Genomic DNA, 27612 nt, shown 5'->3' on the forward strand with positions numbered 1-27612 from the left:
GAATTGAAACAAGATTTTTCCCTAGAAATCAAACCAACCCATTTTCTGCCTGGTTCCATAGTGTACTGCAGACATTCGTTTTCTTGGTAAGATTTTATTTTCAATTAATCTTGAAAATTAACACATTTTCGCTTATATATATTTTCCCATTTATGTCATCTTTAATTTTATTTAGTAATGTGTTGTAGTTTTTGATAATAAAGGTCTGTGACATATTTTGTTAAATTCATCCCTATTTTTGATACTGTAAAAATATTTTTGAAAAACAATGCAAAGAATTTTTTGGTGTATTGCTCTTGTATCCTACAATCTTGCTAGATTCACTTTTTTTTAAAGATTTCTTAAGATTTTCGTCACAGTTATGTCATCTGCAAATAAAGACAGCTTAACTTTATTCCCTTTTAGTCTATGCTTTTTTTTAAGTCTATGCTTTTTATTTCCTTTTTCTAAATTGTATTTTCTCTAAAACCTTTGTAAAATGTTGAAGTGGTGAGAGTAAACATCTTTGTATTCTAGATCTTTCACCTTTAAGTATGATACTGGTTAAAGGTTTTTCCATAGATGCCCTTTATCAAGTTAAGGATGTTTTCTTCTATTCCTAGTTTGCCAGGAGTATATTTTAAAAAAAATATATTTTTTTATGTTTTTATTTTTGACAGAGAGAGAGAGAGAGACAGACAGACAGACAGCATGAGCGGGGGAGGGGCAGGAGAGAGAGGGAGACACAGAATCAGAAGCAGGCTCAAGGCTTTGAGCTGTCAGCACAGAGCCCGATGCAGGGCTCAAATTCACAGCCTGAGCGATCGTGACCCGAGCCGAAGTTGGACGCTCAACTGACTGAGCCATCCAGGCGCCCTTGCCAGGAGTATTTTTAAAATCATGAATGTGTGTTGAATTTTGTCGAGTGCTTTTTCAGCATTTATTAAGATTATATGTTTTTGTTGTTTTTCTGTTAATGTGGTGGACTTTCTAGATTGTGAATTTAACTTTACATTTACATCTAAACCCCACATGGTCATGATGTATTGTTTTTATATACCACAGGATTTTATTTGCTGATATTTCGTTAAGTATTTGTATGCCCCGTGTTTATGAGGGAGATCGCTCTCCAGAGATATTTTATCTAGTTTTAGTATCACGATAATGCTGGCCTCAAAAATTAATTGGGGATTGTTCCCTGTTCAATTTTTTTTCCTATTCAATTTTTTGAGTTTGTGGAGGATATTATTTTTTGCCTTTTTAAAAATTTAATTATTTCTTTTGAGTAAACTCTGCCCTCGATATGGGGCTCAAACTCATGACCCTGAGATTATTTCTTCCTTAGATGTTTAATAGCACTCATCAGTGAAGCCACTGAAACGAATTTCTTTGGGAGAGCTATTCACATACTTCATTTTATGTTTTATAAAAGCATCAATTTATCGAGTCATAACATTCCTAAATATGTATGCACTTATTAATAGATTATCAGTTTTTGTAGTTACTTAAGTAATTTGCCTATTTCATCTGAGTTACCAAATTTATTGGCAAAATTGTTCATAGGATACCTTTATTGTCATTTTAATTCTTATAGGATCTGTAATGATGTTCCCTCTTTTGTTCCTGGTATTGGTGTTTTCTCTTTTTACTTTCTCTTAGTCTTTGTATCTAGGGATTTAATAATTGTTAGTCTTTTTGAAGAACTTTTGGTTTTGATTTATATCCATTGCACATCTGTTTTCTCTTATTTCTGCTTGTATCTTTATAATTTCTTATGTTTATCTTTGGGTTTAACTTACTCTCTATCTTTTTAAGGTGGAAACTTAGGGCATTAAATTTATAAGTTGTTTCTAAATTTTTTAAAATGTTTTTAAATTTATTTTTGAGAGAGGCATAGCGTGAGTGGGGGAGGGGCAGAGAGACAGACACACACACACACACACACACACACACACACACACACACACAATCTGAAGCAGGCTCAAGTCTCTGAATTGTCAGCAAAGAGCCTGATGTGGGGCTTGAACTCATGAACCTTAAGATCAGGACCTGAGCCAACGTTGGACACTTCACAGACTGAGCCACCCAGGCGACCCTTACATCTTGTTTCTAATACAAACATTTCCTCCAATAGTGCTTTGGTTAATACCCATAAACTCTGGTATATTGTTCACAATATTTTCTAATTTCCATTATGATTTCTTCTTTGAGCCATGGGATGTTTAGAAATGTATTGCTTCATTACCAAATAGTTGGGGATATTTAACATATCTTTTTTTTTTTTAAGGGGGGGAGGGGAGAGGGAGAGAGAATCCCAAGTAGGCCCCTCACCCAGTGCAGAGTCCTTCACGTGGCTTGATTCTAGGACCTGAGCTGAAATCAAGAGTTGGGTGCTCAACCAACTGAGCCAGTCAGGCACTCCACACATCTTTTTTTTTTTTTTTAATTGACTTCAAACGAGGGGCGCCTGGGTGGCTCAGTCGGTTAAACGGCCAACTTCGGCTCAGGTCATGATCTCGCGGTCCGGGAGTTCGAGCCCCGCGTCGGGCTCTGTGCTGACAGCTCTCTTCTGTGATTCAGAACAGGCCGAATCTGAAATCAGCCTGTTTCAGATTCTGTGTCTCCCTCTCTCTGACCCTACCCCGTTCATGCTCTGTCTCAAAAATAAATAAACGTTAAAAAAAAAAATTGTAAATTGACTTCAAACATAATTATTGTTAGAGACCATACTCTATGATTTTAATCCATTTGTATACATATATTTTAAATGTTTATTTATTTTTGAGACAGAGAGCACCAGCATGGGAGGGGCAAAGAGGGGTGGGGAGACAGAGGATCCAAAGTGGGCTTTGCACTGACAGTGGTGAGGCTTGAACTCAGGAACTGTGAGAATCATGACCTGAGCTGATGCTGGACACTCATCAGACTGAGCCACTCAGGTGCCCCTTAATCCATTTACATTTATTGAGATTCGTTTTATGGCTCAGATATGATTTATCTTGGTGCACACTTATGTGCACTTAAAGATATATATTGTACAGCAATATATATGGGTTTTATCTATGAATGTCAGGTGAAGTTGGTTGATAATGTTAATTTTCTATATTCTTACTCCTTTTCCAGCTACGTGGTTTTTATCAGTTGTTTGAAGATGAATGTTCATTTCCAACTCTGGATTTTTCTTTTTATTCTTTGAGTTTGCTTCATGAATTTTGAAGCTGTTAGTAAGTGCATATACATTTAGGAATTACGTCTTCCTGATGAATTGATCCTTTTATCTTTATGTATTCTGGTAATAGTCTCGCCTTGAAGTCTTTTTCTGACATTAATATAGTTAACTCCGTTTTCCTTATGATTGGTATTTGACAATCCTGTATGGTTGTTCATGTTTAAAGCACATCTCTTGTAGAAAAGTCTTTTATTCAGTCTGACATTCTGCCTTTTAAATCAGAGTAAATGTGATTATCAAAATTGTTGGGTTTAAAGTCTGCTGTGTTGCTATTTGTGTTTTATTTGTCCTGTTTGTCATTTTGTTTCTTCCTTTCCTGACTTGAACACTTTTTCAAGTTTCATTTTATCTCTCCTATTGACTTGCTAGTTCTGCTTCTCTCCTTTACCTTCTTCCAGTCTTTCCCCCCTCCCCCCTTCTGTCAGTCTTTAATGGTCACTCAAAGGTAGCAGTTTTTAAAGTGTGGATTAAGGACCTCTGTGATCTCTAAGGCCCCATTTTCTTTTTTTTTTTACATTTATTTATTTTTGAGAGACAGAGACAGAGCATGAGCAGGGGAGAGGCAGAGAGAGAAGGAGACACAGAATCTGAAAGCAGGCTCCAGGCTCTGAGCAAGCTGTCAGCACAGAGCCCGATGTAGGGCTTGAACCCGTGAACTGTGAGATCATGACCTGAGCCAAAGTTGGACGCTCAACTGACTGAGCCACCCATGTGCCCCAGCGTGGAATCGGGTTTTTAACTTCTTTTATTTCTAAATGAATTAATACAGGTTTTAAAGATTTCTGAGTTTTAACTTATGTAGTAACATGTTGATAGATAGAATCCAGTTTTTAAGAGTATAAAGTGGTCCTAAGACCAAGAAGTTTGAGAGTCACAGCTCTGGGTTTTAAAATACACATTTGACTTGATCACATTCTACTTTAAAATATATCAGTTTAGGGGCACCTGGGTGGTTCAGTTGGTTAAGCATCCGACTTCAGCTCAGGTCATGATCTCACTGTTCGTGAATTCGAGCCCCACATCTGTGCTGACAACTCGGAGCCTGGAACCTGCTTCAGATTCTGTGTCTCCCTCTCTTTGCCCCTTTCCCACTCAGGCTCTGTCTCTCAAAAATGAATAAATGTTAAAAAATTTTTTTTTTAAATATAGCAGTTTACCTTAAAACAGTATTCTTTGATTTTTTTTCCCCTTTTGTCCTTGGTGCTAGTGAGATAATATACCTCTTACTTCTCCATGTTATAAATTGCACAATTTATTTCTTTATTTTTGCTTTGATCAGTTATTTCTTTTTTTTTTTTTTTTTTTTTAAATTTTTTTTTCAACGTTTATTTATTTTTGGGACAGAGAGAGACAGAGCATGAACGGGGGAGGGGCAGAGAGAGAGGGAGACACAGAATGGGAAACAGGCTCCAGGCTCTGAGCCATCAGCCCAGAGCCTGACGCGGGGCTCGAACTCACGGACCGTGAGATCGTGACCTGGCTGAAGTCGGACGCTTAACCGACTGCGCCACCCAGGCGCCCCTGATCAGTTATTTCTTAAAGACATTAGGAAATAAAAAAGTTTTTCTCTTTATCCACGTTTCCATTTCCATTACTCCCTTTTTCTTAAATCCCAAATATTCATCTTCTTTCCTTTTTCTTCAGCTTAAAGAACATTTAACCTTTCTTATAGTGTAGATTGGTTGGCAACAAGTTCTCTCTGCTTTTTGTTTGAGAATATCTTTATTTCAGCTTTATTTCTGAAAGCTATTTTAATTGTACTTAGTTTTTCCCCCCTATTGTACTTTTTTGGGAAAGATTTTGTTTTATTAAATTTTTTTAATGCTTATTTATTTATTTTGAGAGAGAGAGAGAGCAGGGGAGGGGCAAAGAGAGAGAATCCCAAGCAGGCTTTGCACTGTCCGTGCAGAGCTGGATGTAGGGCTCAAACTCACAAACCTTGAGTTCATAACCTGAGCCAAAATCAAGAGTTGGACACTTCACTGACTGAGCCACCCAGGCACCCCTCAACATAAGAATTTTTGAGGAACACAGTCTATAGCAAGGAGTGAGGGCTAATTTTAAAGGAGTGATTTGGGGGACACAGCCCAAGGCAACCTTAACAAATCATTAACAAGTCTTAACAAATGTTAAGAATCTTGATGAGATTAGTAGAATCTTTATGAGAGAATGGAGGGAGATTTGAGACCTGGAGACACAGGGAGGAAGGCCTTGTGAAGATGAAGACAGAGATCATTTATGCTGCCTCAGTTGGGGAGAGCCAGGAGCCTCTACAAGCTGATAACAGTTTTTCCCTTGAGCCTTCAGAGGAGAATGGCCTGCTCTCAGGGGACTTGTTTTCTGGACTTCTGTTCTCCAGAACTATGAGAGAACAAATTTCTGTTGTTTTTAGCCATCTCATTTTTTTTTCCCTCAGTCTTTATTTATTTTTTTAATTTACATCCAGGTTAGTTGTAATATAGTGCAACAATGATTTCAGGAGTAGATTAATGCCTCTTACCCATTTAGCCCATCCCCCCTCTCACAACCCCTCCAGTAACCCTCTGCTTGTTCTCCATATTTAAGAGTTTCCTCTGTTTTGTCCCCCTCCCTGTTTTTATATTATTTTTGCTTCCCTTCCCTTGTGTTCATCTGTTGTGTGTCTTAAAGTCCTCATATGAGTGAAGTCATATGATTTTTGTCTTTCTCTGACTAATTTTGCTTAGCATAATACCCTCTAGTTCCATCCACGTAGTTGCAAATGGCAGGATTTCATTCTTTTTGATTGCCTACTAATAGTCCAGTGTGTGTGTGTGTGTGTGTGTGTGTGTGTGTACACCAAATCTTCTTTATCTATTCATCCATCGATGGACATTTGGGCTCTTTCCATACTTCGGCTATTGGTGATAGTGCTGCTATAAACATCGGGGTGCATGTGCCCCTTTGAAACAGCATACCTGTATCCCTTGGATAAATACCTAGTAGTGCAATTGCCGGGTCGTAGGGTAGTTCTATTTTTAATTTTTTGAGGAACCTCCATATTGTTTTCCAGAGTTAGTCATCTCATTTTTTGTGGTAATTTTAGCCACACTAGGAAACAAATACATGTTCTAACTTCATTCACCTCCCTTCTGTCTTTGAGAGTTTCATGTTGTCAGAACCAAACTGACAGCAGGGCAAGGGAATCTGTTCAGGAGATCTGCTTAATTCCAGTAGAGAGCAGGGTAGAGAAGATTAAGGAGTGAGTCTGGGTAGGAGGTAGGTGGCAAGTGCTGTAGTACAATTCTGCTTACATAAAGTTTACAGACATGGAGAACTAAATAGTATACAAGATAATGATTGCCTCTGGGTGAAGGGATGGGAAATATCATCAGAAAGGGACTGCAAACATACTGGTATATTCATTTTAAGCTATGGGATAAATACAAAAGTGTATTTTAAAAGTATACTTTATATTATATTTTATTTTTATATTTGAAATGTTTTATAAATTTTCTTTAATTTTTTTAATGTTTATTTATTTTTGAGAAACAGAGAGACAGAGCATGAGCAGGTGAGGGGCAGAGGGAGAGGGAGATACAGAATCCGAAGCAGGCTCCAGACTCTGAGCTGTCAGCACAGAGCCTGACGTGGGGCTCGAACCCACAAACTGTGAGGTCATGACCTGAGCTGAAGTTGGTCATTTAACCGACTGAGCTACCCAGGTGCCCCTGAATGTTTTATAAATTTCTAAATATCTTTTATGTGGATTTAGTCTTTAGTATACTATATTTTTATTTTTGTTCTTTTTAAAAAATGTTTATTTTGAGAGAGAAAGAGTGAGAGCAAGTGCACAGGGGAGGGGAAGAGAGAGCAGGAGAGAGAGAATCCTAAGCAGGGTCCTCGCTGTTAGTGCAGAGCCCTATGCTGTGCTCAATCCAACAAAATGTGAGATCATGACCTGAGCTGAGATTAAGAGTCAGTGCTTAACTGATTAAATTAACAGATTAAGTGCTTAACAGATTAAGTGCTTGACTGACTGAGCCACCCAGCCATCCCTACTATGCTATATTTTTTAAATGGGGCTGTCATGTAGTAATATGGCAAATAATGTTAGAAAATCTTAAAACTAAATATTTGGGATCAAATGTTACAAACATTTGCAAAGTAAGAGAAATCCCCAGCACCCCCACCTAATCCAGATAAAGTGGGAAACATCACTGTAAGCAGACCCTAAATCTTTGACATTTACCAATATCAATAACTTGGGATTGGAGGCTAGGCTTTTGCCAAAATCTGGGAGGGAATTTGAGTGGATACTGTAAACTATAACTATATATATAATATAAACTAATATGGGCTAACAAAGGCTGGCTTTACTTTAGTGAAATGGTAGATCTAAAAAAATTTGCTTATGGGAAAGGGAAATGGGGAATGCTGTCAGTTTTGGCGTGGATTTTGAGTAGAAAGATACCTCTTTAAAATTTGCTACTGGGTGCCTGGGTGGCTCAGTCAGGTATCAAGCTTTGGCTCAAGTCACAATCTCGCAGTTGATGAGTTCGAGCCCTGCATAAGGCTCTGTGCTGACAGCTCAGAGCCTGGAGCCTATTTCAGATTATGTGTCTCCCTCTCTCCGTACCTCTTTCCCCACTTGTGCTCTTTCTCTTTCAAAAATAAATAAACAAAAAAACAATTTGCAGGGCGCCTGGGTGGCGCAGTCAGTTAATTCGTTCGACTTTGGCTCAGGCCATGATCTCAAGGTTTTAAGTTCGAGCCCAACATCAGGCTCTCTGCTGACAGCTCAGAGCCTGGAGCCTGCTTTGGATTTTGTCTCCCTCTCTGCTTCTCTACTGCTTGCATTGTGTCTCTGTTACTGTCTGTCTCTCTCTCTCAAAAATAAATAAACATTAAAAAAAAATTTGCTACCATAGGCTTGTCTTCACACACATTCAGGGTTTTTTGTTTGTTTGTTTATTCTGAGAGACAGCACAGCTTGGGAAGGGCAGAGAGAGACTCCCAAGCAGGCTCCACACAGTCAGTACAGAGCTCAATGTGGTGCTCAGTCTCATGAACCACAAGATCATGACCTGAACCAAAATCGAGAGTTGGACACTTAACTGACTGGGCCCCACATTTAGGGTTTCTTGCTTGGTTCAGGAAATCTATAGTTGAGAAATTATCAGGGTGAGCCTTGGTAATTCCCCTGGGGTAACCATAGTTTTGCAGAATCTCTCTGATGTGAACATCTTTTTTCTTCTTCTTTTAAGTTTATTTATTTTGAGAGAGAGTGCAAGAGAGAGAGAGAGACAGAATCCCAAGTAGACTCCACACTGTCAGTGCAGAGCCCAGTGTGGGGTTTGAACTCATGAACTGTGAGATCATGACCTGAGTGGAGATTAAGAGTCATATGCTTAACCAACTGAGCTACCCAGGTGCCCCTGTGACATGTCTTCTACCCAGGCCTCATAGGAGTCCAGTAAATAAAATCCCATTAAAAGTGCGTTCACAATCTTAATTTATGAACCATGAATCTCCATGAGTAAAATTCAACAGAATCAACAACAGGATTACATTCCAGGAAACTTAAGGAAATGGATTATTAAAACACTATAAGTATATTTAAAAGTAAAGATATAAAAGATGAAATAAGTCATGAAAAAAGAACAATATACAATTAGACTATGAAGAAATATATACCACTAAACAAAGAGCTAGTGACCTGGGAGATAGATGTGTGGAAATTACCCACATGAAGTATAATCTCCATTTTCCCATGGGCCTGTAAACCAATTCTGGCTTTTAAGACCTAAGTAGAAGTCTCCTGAGACTCTTTCAGGGAATCTTTTTGCTTCCCTCAGTCTTTTGGACATGAATTCTGACCTGGGGAGTTGGAGCAACTAAAATTTTGGGAATGCAAAATGGTAGATCCACTTGGCAAGAACAGGTTGGCACTTTTCTTTTTTTAATTTTTTTTTTAAACGTTTATTTATTTTTGAGACAGAGAGAGACAGAGCATGAACGGGGGAGGGGCAGTGAGAGAGGGAGACACAGAATTGGAAGCAGGCTCCAGGCTCTGAGCCATCAGCCCAGAGCCCGACGCGGGGCTCGAACTCACGGACTGTGAGATCGTAACCTGAGCTGGAGTCGGACGCTTAACCGACTGAGCCACCCAGGCGCCCCGGCACTTTTCTTATATAAAGTTAAATACAGACTAGTAGGAAGTGTGGAATCCCAGGGACCCAGGAATCCCATTCCTAGGAAACTACCCCAAAAAAATGAAACCCAGATTCACATAAACTTACATGAATATTTATAGCAGCTTTCTTCAAAACTGTCTAAAACTTTAAATAATACAAATGCCCTTAATGATAAAATTGTGGAACATGCGGTATAATACTTCTCAGCAATAAAAAAGGAACTAATTACAAAAACACAACATGGAAGAATCTTGAATGCTTTATGGGGAGTGAAAGAAATCAGATTCAAAAGGCCTACATATTGAATGATTCTATTTATATGACATTTTGGAAAAGGGAGAACTCTGGGGACAAACACAGATTTGGTTGCTTGGGGTTGGTGGGAGGGATTGTCTACAAAGGGACATGGGAATTTTTGGATTATAGAACTGTTCTCTATGTTTATTATGGTGGTGTGGCACATGACTATGCATTTGTTAAAATTTGTGGAACTAAGTACACCAAAAAGTAATTTTTTTGCTATATGTAAATTAGACCTCAATTTAAAAAAAAAAAAAAAAACACAAATGAATAGGAAGAAAGTGATTACAGTAGTCTCCCTTTATCTGAGGTTTCACTTTCTGTGGTTTCACTTACCCTAAATCAACTGTAGTCCCGAAGTAGGTCATTGTTTTTTTTATTTTATTTCATTTTTTTAACGTTCATTTATTTTTATAGACTTTAATTTTTTCAACGTTTTTTATTTATTTTTGGGACAGAGAGAGACAGAGCATGAACGGGGGAGGGGCAGAGAGAGAGGGAGACACAGAATCGGAAACAGGCTCCAGGCTCCCAGCCATCAGCCCAGAGCCCGACGCGGGGCTCGAACTCACGGACCGCGAGATCGTGACCTGGCTGAAGTCGGACGCTTAACCGACTGCGCCACCTAGGCGCCCCTCACGTTCATTTATTTTTGAGAGAGAATGTGAGCAGAGGAGGGGCAGAGAGAGAAGGAGACACAGGCTCCAGGCTCTGAGCTGTCAACACAGAGCCCCACGTGGGGCCTGAACTCACAGACCATGAGATCATGACCTGAGCCGAAGTTGGACACTTAACCAACTGAGCCACCCAGGCACCCCTCAGGTCATCTTCTCTTGGCATATTGTCAGAAAATCATTAGTAGTCTAATGCTGCTTCACACTGCCTGTGGCATTCACCTCACTGCTTTTCATCATGTAGGCATTTTATCATTTCATATCCTCACAAGAAGGATGAGTACAGTACAGTTAAGATATTTTGAGAGACAACATTGATATAATTTATTACAGTATATTGTTAATCTCTTACTGTGCCTAGTTTATAAATTAAACTTTATTTTAGGTATGTAGAGGAGAAAACAGTCTGTATCGGGTTTGATACTGTGGGCAGTTTTAGGCATCCACTGGGAGTCTTGGAACGCATCTTCTGTGGATACGTGGATAAGTGGGGGACTACTGGATAGCATGTGAACTTATTGGAGAAATTTAGTTTTGAAGAGGAGTAACTGAAGAGAATGTGGGTTTTGGCAGAAGGTGTTTTTGTTTTTAAGGTATATAGCAGAACAAATTATATGTTAAGAATGATCCATTTGAGGACACTCTGAAGATGTATGCATGAAGAAATGATAGGAGGGACCAAGGCAACGGGGGATGAAGTCAGTCAGCACATGTGGAAGTGTTGGGCTTTGCAAGGAGGTACACATTTTCTTTGTTTTTGTTTTTAAAGTTTATTTTTGAGAGAGAACGCACACAAGCAAGGGAAGAGCAGAGAGAATCCCAAGTGGAGCTTGAACTCAGGAACCATGAGATCATGACCTGAGCTGAAATCAAGAGTTGGATGCCTAACCCAGGTGCCCTGCCCCCCCCCAATATTTTCCATGTAAGAGGAAAGTAAAGGAAAGATGCATCCATTTTCCGGCTAAATTTGATGGTGAGATGGCCTCATTTTTCTCCATGAAGTGAGTCAGATTCTGATAGCATAAAATGCATTTGAGGAATAAGTAGAAGGCATGGAATAATTCTTGCCTGATGTTGGGAGAGTACCCTGTCTTGAAGACCTTACGGACAGACAACTGTCTCAGAGCTACGGAGAGCTAATTTGAAGTTAATGATTATGAATTTGCTGTGACATGCTATGTTATGGGAATCTTCCTCCTTCCCATAGATGATTAGCTGCTGTGTGTTGCCACAAAAAACTAGTTAGTAGAGTTCTGCTAAGAATGGAGTTTTGTCTGGAGAGGGAATAAGGAGTTGAGGGTATTTGCAAAGGAGTAATTTTTACTTTGGATCATGGAAGGAACTTAATCATTTGAAAGTGGTGTGGAAGTCAAGGAATTATTCCATGTTGAAGCCTCTGACAAAGGTAACAACCTCTGTTTGACCTATGTCTATCTCTTCATGTCTGATACAGTGCCATGCCTTTCAAATATTTGTTGGATAAACAAATGCCAGTTTCTCTTAGAGGAGAAAGAGACCATATGCCTCTTTACTCTCACCTCACTGTCAGTTCTTACTCTTCTACAGCAGCCTGGTATAGCACACTTTTACATTGTGAACACTTGAGAGTAAGAATAGGCAGGCCTGGGGCACCTGCATGGCTCAGTCAGTTAAGTGTCTGACTCTTGGTTTTGGTTTAGGTCATGATTTCATGGTTTGTGAGTCTGAGCCCCGCGTCAGACTCTTTGCTGCCGGTGGAGAATCTGCTTGGGATTCTCTCTTCCTCTCTTTCTGCCCCTCCCTGGCTCGCAGTCTGTCTCTCTCAAAATAAATAAATAAACTTAAAAAAATACACTTAAAAAAAATAAGAATAGACAGGCCTATCCTCTGGGACATAGTAATCACTGAGTAATAAATATTTGTTGAGTGAATGACCATGTGATATCTGTTTGAGTTGACCCTTGTGTTTCATTGAAATTGTCAGATTTCTTGGTTGTGTTCCCCACTATTAGCTCCAAAAGGATTAAAATAATATTTTGCTCATTGCTGTATTTTCAATGGCTGGCACACAACAGGTGATGAGTGAAGGATTGAGAGAACTTATTTTTTTTTCAAGATACAACAGAAATAGATAAAATCTTCCATTCAGTTAACAGTTGGAATAAGGTGGTTTCGTTACATATAAGTCATGTAAGTCACTACTAGGGTAAGGAGAATGTATCTTCAGATATCCTTACCAACTAGTTTGATGTCTTTTGCATGGTCTACTTCTGTGCTGAGTTTTTCTGGATGTATTCTAACAAAGTTTGTTTTCTAGGAGGAGGCATCTCCCTACTCTTTGGTCAACATCTGCCTGAACTTCCTGATTGCTAACCTAGAGAAATTGTGTTCTGAAAGATCTGATGGAACGTTGTGCCTTCCAGAGCATTGGAGTTTCCCTCAGGAAGTAGCTGATCGATTCCTTGGGGTGATGACATGGCAAGGTAATAATAACACTCTTTTATTTTAATTTTTTAAAGTTTATTTCTTTATTTTGAGAGAGAGTGCGCACTCGCGAGCACTCTTGGATGAGTGCACGGGGGAGGGGCAGAGAGAGAAGGGGGAGAGAGAGAATGCCAAGCCCATGTGGGGCTCGATCCCATGAACTGTAAGATCATGACCTGATCCGAAATCAAGAGTTGAACACTTAACCAACTGAGTCACCCAGGTATCCCTATTTAATTTTTTTTTATAAGGTTTCTTTATATTGTACTCTTAAAGCATTTTACTATTTGAAGAGTGCTTTCGTATCCAGTTCCTGTTTTACTCCTCACAACAAATGGATGGGAAATAGGGAAATAATTTCCATTTTATTTGTGTGGAGATTTGAATCTCAGAGTCTTTCTGGGATCCCTTGCAGGAAATTTGTCTTGTTTCTAGGTTTATCCTGCTCTTAGCTTAGCAGAGTGAAGACAATGGAGAACTAAACCAAGTTCCCACTCATCTGTTTGCTCTCTAGTTTTTGAAGTGCTGTTCCTATAGTCTTGTCTCCTACTCTTTTCGTTGTGAATACGAGACTTAAAAATCTTTTCATTTACTTCCCCTTGTAGTGAGGCTTTCAAAACCTCACCAAAAGTTGTTATTTTACTTTTTGATTACAGCCTTCCTGGTGGATGTGAAGTATTTATTGTGGTTTTGTTGCATTTCCCTAATGAGTAATCATGTTGAGCATTTTAAATGGTGTTTAATTTATCATGTTACTGTTTTTTTTTAAGTTTATTTATTTTGAGAGAGACAGTGCAAGTGGGGGACGCGCAGAGAAAGAGGGAATCTCAAGCAGTCTCCACACAGTCTGTGCAGAACCCAGTGTAGGGCTTGAACTCACAACCATGAGATCATGACCTGAGCTGTAATAAAGGGTGGGACACTTAACCAACTGAGCCACCCAGGCATCTCCACTTTTTTTTTTTAAATGTTTATCAGTTTTTTCTTAATATAAAGGCTTTTGGTAACAAATTACTGAGATGTGTTTCACATACTATATAATTCACCTACTTAAAGTGTACAGTTCAATGGTATTATTATTTTTGTTTTTAGCGATTTGGGCGGCTGTCATCACAATCAGTTTTAGAACATTTTTTTGTCACCTCAAAAAGAAACTCCTTACCCATCCCCCAATCCTAAGCAACTACTCATAGACTTTTTATTTCTGTGTTGTTGTTTTTTTTTCCTGAACATTTAATATAAATCAAATTGTATAATATGTGGCCTTTTATATCTTCTTTGGAGACATGTCTATTGATATCCTTTGCCCAGTTCTTTCTTTTTCTTTTTTTTCTTTTTATTTACTTATTCTTTTAATTTAAAAAAATTATTAATTTTTTAGTTTACATCCAAGTTAGTTAGCATATAGTGCAACAATGATTTCAGGAGTAGATTCCTTAATGCCTGCATTTAGCCCACCCCCTCCCACAACCCCTCCAGCAACCCTCTGTTTGTTCTCTATATTTAAGAGTCTCTTATGTTTTGTCCCTCTCCCTGTTTTTATATTATTTTTGCTTCCCTTCCCTTATGTTCATCTGTTTTGTATCTTAAATTCCTCATTTGAGTAAAATCATATGATATGTGTCTTTCTCTGGCTAATTTCACTTTAGTGTAATACCCTCTAGTTCCATCCACGTAATTCCAAATGGGAAGATTTCATTCTTTGTGATTGCCGAGTACTTTTTTTTTTAATGTTTATTTATTTTTGAGAGAGAGAGAGGGAGGGGCAGAGAGAGAGGGAGAAATAGAAAATCCCAAGCAGGCTCAGCACTGTCAGCACAGAGCCCCAGAAATTTAAAAAAATGATCACCATGATAAATCTAGTTACCATCTGTTAACCATACAAAGGTTTTACAATATTACTGACTATATTCCCTATGCTGTACATTACATCCCCATGTCTTATTTTCTTGTTACAAGTCCCTTATCAGTTACATGGTTGCAATTATTTTCTTCCATTCTATGAATTCTCTTTTCACTTTGCTGATAGTGTGTTTTGACTTAGTTTTAATTTTTTAATGTTTATTTCTGAGAGAGAGACGAGTGCGAACAGGGGAGAGGCAGAGAGAGGAAGACACAGAATCCAAAGCAGGCTCCAGGCTCTGAGCTGTCAGCACAGAGCCCAACGCGGGGCTCAAACTCACAAGCTGCAAGGTCATGACCTGAGCCGAAGTCGGATGCTTAACCGACTGAGCCACTCAGGTGCCCCAAAAATGGTTTTAATTTTCATGAAGTCCAATTTATCTATTTCTTTTCTGGCTTATGCTTTTGGTATCATATCTAAAAATTCATTGCCAAATCCAAGGTCCTAAAGATTATACCTGTATTTTCTTCTAAGAGTGTTGGTTTTTTCACTCCTACACTCTTAGGTTTTTGGTCCATTTTGAGTTTATTTTTGTATATGGCATGAAGTGTAAGAGTCCAGCTTTATGTTTTCCATGTGCCTATACAGTTGTCCCATCACTATTTGTTGAAAAGTTTATTCTTTCACTATTGAATGGTGTTGGCACCCTTTTAAAAAATCAGATGACCACAGAGCATTGTGTTTATTTCTTACCTTCATTTCTGTTCTGCGAAGCAATATGTCTATCCTTTGTCTGTATGACCCTATCTTGATTGCTGTTGCTTTGTAGTAAATTTTGAAATTCGAAAGTGAGAATTCTCTTTTTAGGATTGTTTTGGCTATTCTGGGTCCTTTATATTTCCGTATGAAGTTTAGAACCAGTTGGTCAGTTTCTACAAAGAATCCAGCTGGGATTTGAATAAGGATTGCATCAAATAGGTACGTTAATTTGGAGAGCATTGCCATCTTAACAGCATTAAGTCTTCTGATGATGAACATGATGTCTGTTTATTTAGATCATCTTGAATTATTTTCTAATGTTTTGCCATCTTAACCATTTGAAATCTTCATGAGTTTGGGTTAACTTTCTATTAAACTAGACTTTCATTTCTTTGAACAGTGTTTTCTAGTTCATGTATATAAGTTTACACATCTTTTGTTAAATTTATTTCTAAGTATTTTATTCTTTTGATATTATTTTATGTGGAATTGCTTTCTTAATTTCATTTTTGTTATTTACATATTTATTTACTTATATTTATTTATTTTTTTGAGAGAGAGAGGGAGAGGGGCAGAGAAGAAGGGGCAGACCCTGGGATCATGACCTGAGCCAAATTGAGCTTAACCAGCTGAGCCTCCCAGGTGCCCCTTAATTTCATTTTTAGATTGTTCATTTTTAGTGTACAGAAATACAGTTGATTTTCTTTTTGAAATGTACAAAACTAGAAAATGTAAATAAACCTCAGTATATTCAACCTAAACAATTATCAACTCATGGCCAATCTTGCATCATCCACACACCTACCCACCTTTGTCCTGCCCCCAGATATTTTGAAGTAAATCCCAGGTATTATGTTATTTCAACTGTAAATGTAGGTGGGGAGTGGGGCTTGTAAAATGTATATACATAACCGTAATTTTAATTTAACACTTAAAATTTTAATATTCGTTTTTTAATATCAGATAGTGAGCGTTCATTTTGACTGATTGTCTTACAACTTTTAAAAACCTTTGTTTGAATTAGTATCTAGGTGAGGTCCATATATTGTGATCGGTTGATAGGGTTTTTACCCCTCTTTTGATCTACAGGCTATCTCGTATTATTTTGCAATATGTATGTTATATGTGTATATATCTCTATCTTTGTGTGTGTGTGTGTGTAAGACTTTATTTTTTAGAGCAGTTTTAGATTTACAACCAGATTGAGGGTACACACATGCATAGCCTCCCCTATTGTCAACGTCACTCATTAGAATAGTACTTTTTTTTTAACCAAGGATGACGCTACCTTTGACACCTCATAGTCACCCAGAGTCCATATTTTAGTTTAGGGTTTGCTCTTGGTGTTGTGTATCCTGTGGGTTTGGACAAAAGTATAAAGACATACCCATCATTATATCATAAACAATATTTTCACTGTCCTAAAAGTCCTCTGTCCTCTGCCTGTTCATACCTTCCTCCCATGCCTGGCAATCACTGATGTTTATATTGTCCCCATAGTTCTGCATATTTGGAATCCTGTGGTATGTAGCCTTTTCATATTGGCTTCTTTCACTCAGTAATATGCATTTCACTCCATGTTTTTTATAGCTTGATAGCTCATGTCTTTTTAGTGCTGAATAATAGTCCATTGTCTGGATGTGCCAGTGTTTATTCATTTACCTACCCAAGGATGCCTTGCTTCCAAGTTTTGGCAATTATTGAATAAAGCTGCTGTAAACATCTCTGTGCAGGTTTTTGTGTGGACATAAGTTTTCATCTCCTTTGGGTAAGTAACAAGGAATGTAATTGCTAGATCATATGGTAAGAATATGTTTAGTTTTGTAAGACACTGACAAACTATCTTCCAGAATGGCTTTTGTACCATTTTGCATCCCACCAGCAGTGTATGAGAGCTCCTGTTGCTTCACATCCTGCCCAACTTTTGGTGTTATCAGTGTTCTGGATTTTGGCCATTCTAATAAGTGTGTAGTGCTGTCTCACTGTTGTCTTAATTTGCATTTCCCTGATGACATGTGATGTGGAGCATCTTTTCCATATGCTTATTTGCCATCTATATATCATCTTTGGTGAGGTCTTTTCCGGTCTTTGGCCCACTTTTTAATTCGAATGTTTTCTTATTGTTTTTGTTTTCTTATTGTTAGGCGTTCTTTTTTTTTAATGTTTATTTTTGAGAGAGAGAGAGCACACACTAATGTGAGTTGGGGAGGGGCAGAGAGGGAGACAGAGGCTTCGCACTGACTCCCATGCGGCGCTTGAACTCACAAACCATGAGATCATGACCTGAGCCAAAGTTGGATGTTCAAATGACTGAGCCAGCCAGGCGCCGCATGAGTTCTTTATATGTTTTTGGATAAGTCATTTATCCGATTTGCCTTTTGCAATTATTTTCTCCCAGTCTGGCTTGTCTTTTAATTATTTGGACATTCTCTTTCACAGAACATATGATTTTAATTTTATTTGAATTAAGTTAAATCAAATTTTGTTTTATTATACTTCTAAATGTTTATTTTTGGGTGAAAGAGAGTGAGTGAGGATGGGGCAGAGAGAGGGGGCCAGAGGATCTGAAGCAGGCATTGCACTGAAAGCAGTGAGTCCGATGTGGGGCTCAAACTCATGAACTGTGACATTATGACCTGAGCTGAAGTTGGACTCTCAATTGACTGAGCCCCACAATTTTAATTTTAATGAAGTCCAGCTTATCAATAATTTTTTTCATGGATTGTGTCTTTGGTGTTGTATCTAAAAAGGCATTACTATACCCATTAAACCCATAGATTTTCTTCTGTTACATTCTAGGAGTTTTGTAGTATTGTGTTTTACAGTTAGGTGTGTGATCTGTTTTTGAGTTAATTTTTTTAATGCTTTTTATTTTAATGTTTGTTTATTTTTTGATTCCGTGAGCAGGAGAGCGGGGCAGGGGGACAGAGAATCCCAAGCAGACTCCAAACTGGCAGTACAGAGCCCAACTCGGGGCTTGAATACACAGACCCTAAGATCATGACCCGAGTCGAAATCAAGAGTCAGATGCTCAACTGACTGAGCCATCCAGGCACCCCTGTTTTGAGTTAATTTTTGTGAAACGTATTAGTTAGGTCTGTGTCTAGATTCATGTTTTTTTGTTTCTGTTTTTTCATGTGGATGTCCGTTTGTTCCAACATCATTTGTTGAAGAAATTATATATTTGCCATTGAATTGTCTTGGTTCTTGGAGTCAAAGATCAGTTGACTGTATTTATTGGGTCTGTTTCTGGGCTCTCTCTTCTGTTCCGTTAATATCTTTATTCTTTTACCAGTACCACACTGTCTTGATTACTGTAGCTTTATAGTGAGTCTTGAAGTTACGTAGGGTCAGCTCTCCAACTTTGTTCTTTTCTTTCAATATTATGTTGGATATTCTAGGTCTTTTGCCTTTCCATATAAACTTTATTTATTTATTAAAAAAAATTTAAAAAAAAAAATTTTTTTTTTCAACGTTTATTTATTTTTGGGACAGAGAGAGACAGAGCATGAACGGGGGAGGGGCAGAGAGAGAGGGAGACACAGAATCGGAAACAGGCTCCAGGCTCTGAGCCATCAGCCCAGAGCCCGACGCGGGGCTCAAACTCACGGACCGCGAGATCGTGACCTGGCTGAAGTCGGACGCTTAACCGACTGCGCCACCCAGGCGCCCCTTAAAAATTTTTTTTAATGTTTATTTTATTTTTGAGAGAGACAGAGCCTGTGCAGGGGAGGGGCAGAGAGAGAGGGAGACACAGAATCCGAAGCAGGCTCTAGGCTCTGAGCTGTCAGCAGAGCCTGACGTGGGGCTCGAACCCACTAACCATGAGATCATGACCTGAGCTGAAGTCAGATGCTTAACCGAGCCACCCAGGCACCCTCCATATAAACTTTAAAAAAAATTATTTTTAATGTTTATTTATTTTTGAGACAGAGATGAACGGGGGATGGTCAGAGAGAGAGGCAGACACAGAATCTGAAGCAGGCTCTAGGCTCTGAGCTGTCAGTACAGAGCCTGACATGGGGCTCGAACTCATGGACCGTGAGATCATCACCTGAGCTGAAGCTCAACTGACTGAGCCACCCAGGCGAATATAAACTTTAGAATCAGTTTATTGACATTCACAAAATAACCTGCTAGGATTTTTATTAAGATTGCATTGTATCTGTATATCAACCTGGGGAAAACTGATAACTTGAAAAAAAAATTTTTTTTTGTTTAGATATTTATTTATGTTGGGGGAGAGTGCAAGTGGGCAGGGGCAGAGAGGGGAACAGAGGATCTGAAGCAGGCTCTGTGCTGACAGGCTTTCAACAGCAAGTCCAGTATGGGCTTGAACTCACGAACTGAGAGTTCGACCTGAGTCAAAGCCGGATGCTCTGCCCACTGAGCCACCCAGGTGCCCCTAAAAATTTTTTTTAATTCCAGTGTAGTTAACATACAGTGTTATATTAGTTTCAAGTGTGCAATATAGTGATTCAGCAGTTCCATACGTCACCCAATGTTCATCACAAGTGCACTTCTTAGCCCCATTACCCATTTCACCCATACCCCTACCTCCCTCCAATCTGGTAACAGGAGTGTTTGTTCTCCACAGTTAAGAGTTGTTTCTTAGCTTATTTTTCTCTCTCTCGCCCTCTCTTTTTTTCTCTTTGCTCATCTATTTCTTAAATTCCACATATAAGTGAAATCATATGGTATTTGTCTTTCTCTGACTGACTTATTTCATTGAGCATTATAGTCTCTAGCTGCATCCATGTTGTTGCCAATGGTAAGATTTCTTTCTTTTTTATGGCTGAATAATGCAAAAAACTGATATTTTATAACATTGAATCTTCCTGTTCATGAACATAGAATATTTCTCCCACTTATTTAGTTCTTTGATTTCATTTATCAGTTTTCTAGTTTTCCTCATATAGGTCTTGTACAAACTTTTTTAGATTTATGCTTAAGTATTTCATTGTTTTGGGGTGTTGATGTAAATGGTATTCTATTTAATGTCAAATTCCCTTTTTCATTGTTGGTATATAGGAAAGCTAGTCACTTTTTGTATAGTAACCTTGTATTGTGCAGTCTTGCTGTGATATTAGTTCCAGGCGTTGTTTTTTTTTTATTTTTTTGTGATTCTTTCTGATTTTCCACATAAATAATATGTCACCCGTGAACAAAGAGCTTTATGTCTTCCTTCCTAATCTCTTTTTTCTCTGTCTTGTCTTATTGCATTAGCAAGGACTTCCAGTACAGTGTTTAAAAGGAGTGGTGAGAGGGGACATCCTTGTGTTGTACCTTATCTTAGTGAGAAAGTTTTGAATTTCTCACCATTAAGTATGTTAGTTGTAGATTTTTTGTAAATAGTTTTCAAGTTGAGGAAATTCATCTCTATTTGTAGTTTACTTAGAGTTGTTATTAGGAATGAATGTTGGATTTGTCAAATGCTTTTTTTTTCATTTATTGATATGATCATGTGATTTTCCTTTTTGCATGTGATGGGTTACATTAATTGATGTTTGAATGTTGAGCCAGCCTTCTATACCTGGGATAAATCCATTTGGTTGTGGTACAGATTTCTTCTTATATGTTTTTGGATTCGGTTTGCTAGTGTTTTGTTGAGGATTTGGTTTACTGATATTTTGTTCAGAATTTTTGCATCTGTGTTCATAAGAGAGATTTATCAGTAGTTTTGTAATATCTGTGTGGTTTTGCTGTTAGGGTAATGCTTGCCTCAAAGAATTAGTTAGGAAGTATGTCCGTATGTCCTCTGCTTCTATTTTTTTTTTTTAAGTTTATTTATTTATTAGGAGAGAGAGAGAGAATGATGTGGGGCTCAATCCTATAACACTGGGGTCAAGACCAGAGCTGAAATCAAGAGTCGGATGCTCAGTCCGACTGAGCCACCCATGTGTCCCTTCTCTTTCATTTCTGATACTAGTAATTTGTCTCCTCTTTTTTTTTTTTTTTTTACTTAACCTGGACTTTTTAAATAACCAGCTTTTGGTTTTGTTGATTTTTCTCTATTGATTTATATTGATTTCACATTTTCAATTTCATTGATTTCTGTTCTAATTCTTACTATTTCTTTTCCTCTGTTTAATTTGGATTTAATTTGTTCTCCTTTTTTTTTTTTTAATGTTTATTTATTTTGTGGGAGAGAGAACGTGCACACACGTGAGCAGGGGAGGGGCAGAGAAGGAGGGAGAGAGAATCCCAAGCAGGCTGCACACTGTGAACGCAGAGCCTGATGTGGGGCTTGAACCCACAAACCGAGATCACAACCTGAGCTGAAATCAAGAGTGGATGCTCCACCGACTCAGCCACGTAGGCATCCCTAATTTGTTCTTTTTCTAGTTTCCTATGGTGGAAATTTAAATGATTGATTTTATTTTATTCTTAAAAATTATTTATTTATTAATTTTATTTTTAAGTAATCTCTACACCCAATAGGTGGGCTTTATCTCACAACCCTGAGACTAAGAGTCTCCTGCTCCTCGGAGTGAGCCAGCCAGATGCCCCAAGATGATTGATTTTAGATCTTTCTTTTCTCTTACATGTATTCAGAGCTGTCATTTTTCCTCTAAGCACTGCTTTCACTTTATCCCACTAATTTTGATAAATTGTGTTTTCATATTGTTCCAAATTTAAAATTTCTCTTATTACACTGTAATTAACTAATTGTAATTTAAATAAAAACTTGGGAAAAGAATAAAATAGAAAAAAAACCCCAAAAAACAATTTAAAATTTCTCTTGAGAGTTCTTCCTTGATCCATATATATTTTTTTAATGTTTGTTTATCCTTGAGAGAGAGTGCAGGTGGGAGAAAGGGAGAGAGAGAGAGAGGAAGACACAGAATCCAAAGCAGGTTCCAGACTCTGAGCTGTCAGCACAGAGCCCAACACAGGGCTCAAACCCATGAGCTGTGAGACATGACCTGAGCCTAAGTCAGACGCTTAACCAACTGAGCCACCCAGGCGCCCCTCCGTATGTTTGTTTAGAAGTGGATTGTTTAGGGGTGCCTGGGTGGCGCAGTCGGTTAAGCGTCCGACTTCAGCCAGGTCTCGATCTCGCGGTCCGTGAGTTTGAGCCCTGCGTCAGGCTCTGGGCTGATGGCTGGCAGCCTGGAGCCTGTTTCCGATTCTGTGTCTCCCTCTCTCTCTGCCCCTCCCCCGTTCATGCTCTGTCTCTCTCTGTCCCAAAAATAAATAAAAAACGTTGAAAAAAAAAAAACTTTAAAAAAAATTAAAAAAAAAGAAGTGGATTGTTTAATCTCTGTTTAGAGATTTTACAGTTATTTTTATATATTTATTTTACTTTTTAAAATGTTTATTTACTTATTTTGAGAGAGAGAGCGCATGCATGCTTGTGAGCAGGGGAGGGGCAGAGAGAGGAAGAGAAAGAATCCCAAGCAGGCTCCCCACCGTCAGTGTGGGAGCTAGATGCAGGGCTCCATCTTAGGAATCATGAGATCACCACCTGAGCTGAAATCAAGAGTCAGATGCTTAACTGACTGAGCCACCCCAGCGCCCCCAGTTATTTAATTTTTTTAAAGAAATTGTGGTAGTTTTTCTGTAGTGTTTTCCCACAATCTGGATTTTTCCATTGTTTGACAGTGCTGTGATTTTGACTATTCCTCTGATCCCTGTAATCCCTATAAATTGAAAGTTAGAGATAGAGGCTTGATCATATTCAGGTTTGATGGTTTTGGTTGTACCTTGTACTTCCTTAAGGGGATTAATTAAGTCTGGTTGTCCGGATGGTTTTGTGATTTTGGTGGTCATAGATGGTCATTGCCTAGATCCATTAAATCATCAGAGAATTCTTGTACCTTTGACTTTTAGTATTAATTACTCTTGACCTTTCTGACTTCAGAGTATTTCATTTTTCTGTTTTTTTCTTGTATCCTTGGTTACTCTGCCATAATTTCCTTGTATGCTCCTGTTTTTCTATATATTCCTTAAGTGTTTTATATTCCTTAAGGTTCCATCTTGGGTACCCATCTCACTTTATACACTCTTTGGGTCTGTGGGTAATCTTTTTAAATTTTTGTTGTTGTTGTTTAGCTACCACTTATTCTCTGATTCCCCAGAGTTCCCAGCACAGTACTTTTATTTTAAGCTCTAGAACCGCATATCCAGGATGCCTCATGGATATACTGCATTTCTTCTCTGGGCTGCTCAGTCATCATATTTTTCTGGTTTTCTTCCTTCTTCCTCAGTGGCTGTGCTGCTGATCTGTTTCCTTATCTAGCTCCCCTTGAAAGACAGTACAAATTAAAGTTTTAAGATACCTGGCTCTGATGCCAGACTGTCTAGGTTTGTACAGTCATGACTATTAGATGTTTCCTTGGGCCAGCTACTTAACTTTAGTATGCCTCAACTCATCTGCAAAATGTGGCTAACAATAATCCCTACCTCATTGGGTTTTATGAGGATTTGGAGAGTTAATATATCTAAAACGTTTAGAACATTCAACAGCTGTTAGTTGCTATTATGACTGTTATTCCTCATTCTACTGACCTTAAATGTAAATGTTTTCGGTACTTTGTCTTGCTCCTTCTTTTATATTCCCATGTTATCCATTCCCACAGTTTTAAATACTGTCTTTGTGCCAGTTAATTTCAAGTGTTTATACTTCAGTCTTGTAGGTTTAAAATCTATAGAATCTAGAATGCCAACTGATATTTTGGGGAATTCTGAAGGTGTAACAACTACTCAGATCTGTTTGGTTGTGGTGTAGAATTCTTTTTATACATTGTTGGATTCAGTTTACTAATATTTTGTTGAGGATTATATTATACCATAATTCTTCTATAATTTCTTTCAGAGAATAGAAACAGAGGACATAGTTCCTCACTCATTCTTTGAGGCCAGCATTACCCTAACAGCAAAACCACACAGATGTTATAAAAGAAAACTGACAAATCTCTGTCATGAACACAGATGCAAAAATCCTCAACTATTCAGATCTGTGTTGAGCCGGGCTGTGAATGCTGGACCTTATACCTCCCAACTCAGTTTTGGAAATGGGTCTGCATGGGGAAGTGGTGTGACCTTGGGTGGGACAACTGTTTGTCCCATTGGACTACAGCCAGTGTAGTCCCCATAGATGAGGGCTGTTAGCTGTTGGCACTCCCAACAGATCTAGTAGTAAGTCCTTTGTTCCTAAAAAGGATCTAGGTGTCCTATTGCAGCATCTACTACACTGCCATTTCCCCCATCTCCAAAATGACCATCTACCTATTTGTTTAGTGACATTTTTCATTTCTTCTTCTCTCCTTGATAATATTAAAACATTTTCTACTTTCAAATATATATCTCATTCTTTTCCTCTTACCTCCTATCATAGATACCTTTTCTTTCCTTTCCTCTGACCTCATGTGCACTCTCTTCACTTCTGCTTTTGCCCCTTGGCAAGCTCTGCCACACAGCAAACAGTCCTCTTAAAGTTTAATCAGATCTGGACATTACCTCTGTCACTCTTGAAAGGCTTCTCCTTGTACTTAGGATAAAACGTCAGTTTCTTGCCCTGGTCTGCACGATTGACTCTTCTTGCCTCTGTCTCTAACCTGTCAGATGCTGGTATCCCCTCATCAACTATGCTTCAGCCATACTGGTTTGCTCTTATTTCACAGAAAAACCCAACCTGTTCCCCACATCAGGACTTCAGCTTTTCCTTCCATCTAGAATGACAACTACTACCTTCATCTTTCATGTCCTTCAGGTGTCAGCTTAAATATCACCTCCTCAGCCTCCTCTGTCTCTCTGAGTTTTCCTTTTTTCTCTCTTGTTTTCCTTTTTCATTTCCTTACTCCTCTATCATGTTCTTGTTTGTTTCCTTTAGAACTCTCACTACTTTTATTTTATTTTATTTTATTTTATTTTATTTTATTTTATTTTATTTTATTTTATTTTTTATTTTGAGGGAGAGAGAATGCATGCATGAGCAGGAGAGGGGCAGAGAGAGGGGGAGAGAGAATCCCTAGCAGGCTCTGCTGTCAGCAGAGTGCCCAAAATGGGACTCAGTCTCACGAAGTGTAAGATCACGACCTGAGCTGAGATCAAGAGTCAGATGCTTAACCCACTGAGCCACCCAGGTGCCCCTTACTACATTTCAAAAATTTTTTAATTTAAATTTGAGTTATTTAACATACAGTGTAATATTACTTTCAGGTATACAATCTAGTGATTCAACACTTAACCTACAACACCCAGTGCTCATAACAAGTGTATTTCTTAATCCCCAGCATCTATGTTAACGCATCCTCCCACCCACCTCCCATCTGGTAACCATCGGTCTGTTCTCTATAGTTAAGAATCTGTTTCTTGGTTTGGCTCTCTCTCTCCCTTTTTCACTTTGTTTTGTTTTGTTTTGTAAGTTCCACATAGGAGTGAAATCATATGGTATTTGTCTTTCTCTGACTGACTTATTTCCCTTAGCATAATACCCTCTTGCTCCATCCATGTTGTTGCACATGGGAAGATTTCATTATTATTTATGGCTGAGTAGTATTTCATTGTGTGTTATATATACACATACCACATCTTTTTTTTCCCCCCTATATCTTTATCTAGTCATCAATTGATAAGACACTTAAGCTGTTTCCATAATTTTGCTATTAATATGTAATGATTCTTTAAACATAGCGGTGTATGTATCCCTTTGAATTAGTATTTTTGTATTCTTTGGATAAATACCAAATAGTCTGATTATTGGATTGTAGCATAGTTCTGTTTTTAATTCACTCAATACATTTTTAAAAAATGTTTATTTTTTGAGAGAGAAAGAGCAAGCGAGCAGGGAGGGCAGAGACAGAGGGGGGGACAAAGGATCCCAAGCGGGCTCCATGCTGAGAGCAGTAAGCCTGATGTGGGGCTCCAACTCACAAACCATGAGATCACAACCTGAACCCAACTTAGAAGCTCAACCAACTCAGCCACCCAGGCACCCCTCACTTACTACATTTTTAATGTTAGATATTTTCTGCTTGTCTGGTATTCTCCCTCTAGAGGGTAAGTAAACTCCATGATGGTATGAAGCCATGTCTGTCTCATTCACTGTGAAGTGTAGCACTTTGCATACAGTGAACATTCAGTATTTGTTGAATAAATGTATGAATCAGTGTACTAAATTCTTCCTCAAAATCTGAAGTATAGGGACTTTCTTCCTCCTGTCTTGGTAGCACAGCCCAGCTCAAACTGAAAAGGTGGGAATCAGCTTATATACCTTTTTCTCTCAGTTCTTTCCCCCATTCTGTTCAGCCACCATGTTCTGTCAGCCCTGTTTTAAACTTTTATCTTGCATTATGAGAAGCATCAATAATCTCTTGCCCCGTCTTCCATCAGACACCATCCTAATTCCTTTACAGTCACATAATTGGTCTTTCTAAAAATATAATTATGACTATTTTTTTTATTAAATTTTTTAATGTTTTTATTTAATTTTAAGAGATAGGACATGAGTGGGGGAGGGGCAGAGAGAGAGAGTGTGAGAGAGAGAGAGAGAGAGAGACAGAGAGAGAGAGAGAGGGAGATACAGAATCTGAAGCCGGCTCCAAGCTCTGAGCTGTCAGCATAGAACCTGATACGGGACTCGAACCCATGAACTGTGAGATCATGCCCTGAGCTGAAGTTGGACACTTAACCAACTGAGCCACCCAGGTGCCCCAATGACCATTCATTTTTCTGCTTCAAAATTGAATTGTTCCTTATTGTGCATAGGATTAAAAAAAAGTCTGGGTTTCATAACTTTGTCTATAGGCTGCATCTGCTTTTTACCTTCCTTTCTACTTTTCTTTCTAGCCATCCTTCCCTTTTACACCACCATATTCCAGTAATGCTAATCTGCTTGGGGTCTTTCCAAGTAATCTGCTGTTCTTTGCCTCCTTGTCTTTGATCTCTCTGCCCCCACCCCCAAACTAATATTTAGTCTTCAGAACTTTTCCCAAAGTTAATCTCATCTGTACTAATTTAATACATGGTGCAATTTACTACTGCATGTAATACACTATTATAATCATTTGTTTACCTGATGTGCCTTCCTAGACTGAATTCCTTGTGGTCACAGGTATCTAATTACCTTGTGTGACCATTACTTAACATAGAATGTCACACACAGAAGATGCTTGGTAAATCTCTTCTAAATAAAATCTAGTACAACCCATTCATTTTATAGATGAGCAAAATGAGGCCTAGAGCGGTAAGTGACTTGTTAAAGGC

General features: G+C 38.4%; 1 protein-coding gene across 2 annotated transcripts in view; it reads left to right on the forward strand.

Moving 5' to 3' along the window:
• Positions 1-27612, forward strand: part of ZYG11A (zyg-11 family member A, cell cycle regulator) — a 76967-nt gene that overhangs the window by 1428 nt on the left and 47927 nt on the right. For both annotated transcript variants that reach the window (XM_025912162.2, XM_086716993.1), the window contains exon 2: positions 12634-12799. In XM_025912162.2, coding sequence (XP_025767947.1) covers positions 12634-12799 — 166 coding nt within the window. The remainder of the gene's footprint in view (positions 1-12633; positions 12800-27612) is intronic.

Source organism: Puma concolor, chromosome C1, assembly GCF_028749965.1.
Source record: "Puma concolor isolate L17-30 chromosome C1, mPumCon1.1.hap2, whole genome shotgun sequence".
Taxonomy (NCBI): Eukaryota; Metazoa; Chordata; class Mammalia; order Carnivora; family Felidae; genus Puma; species Puma concolor.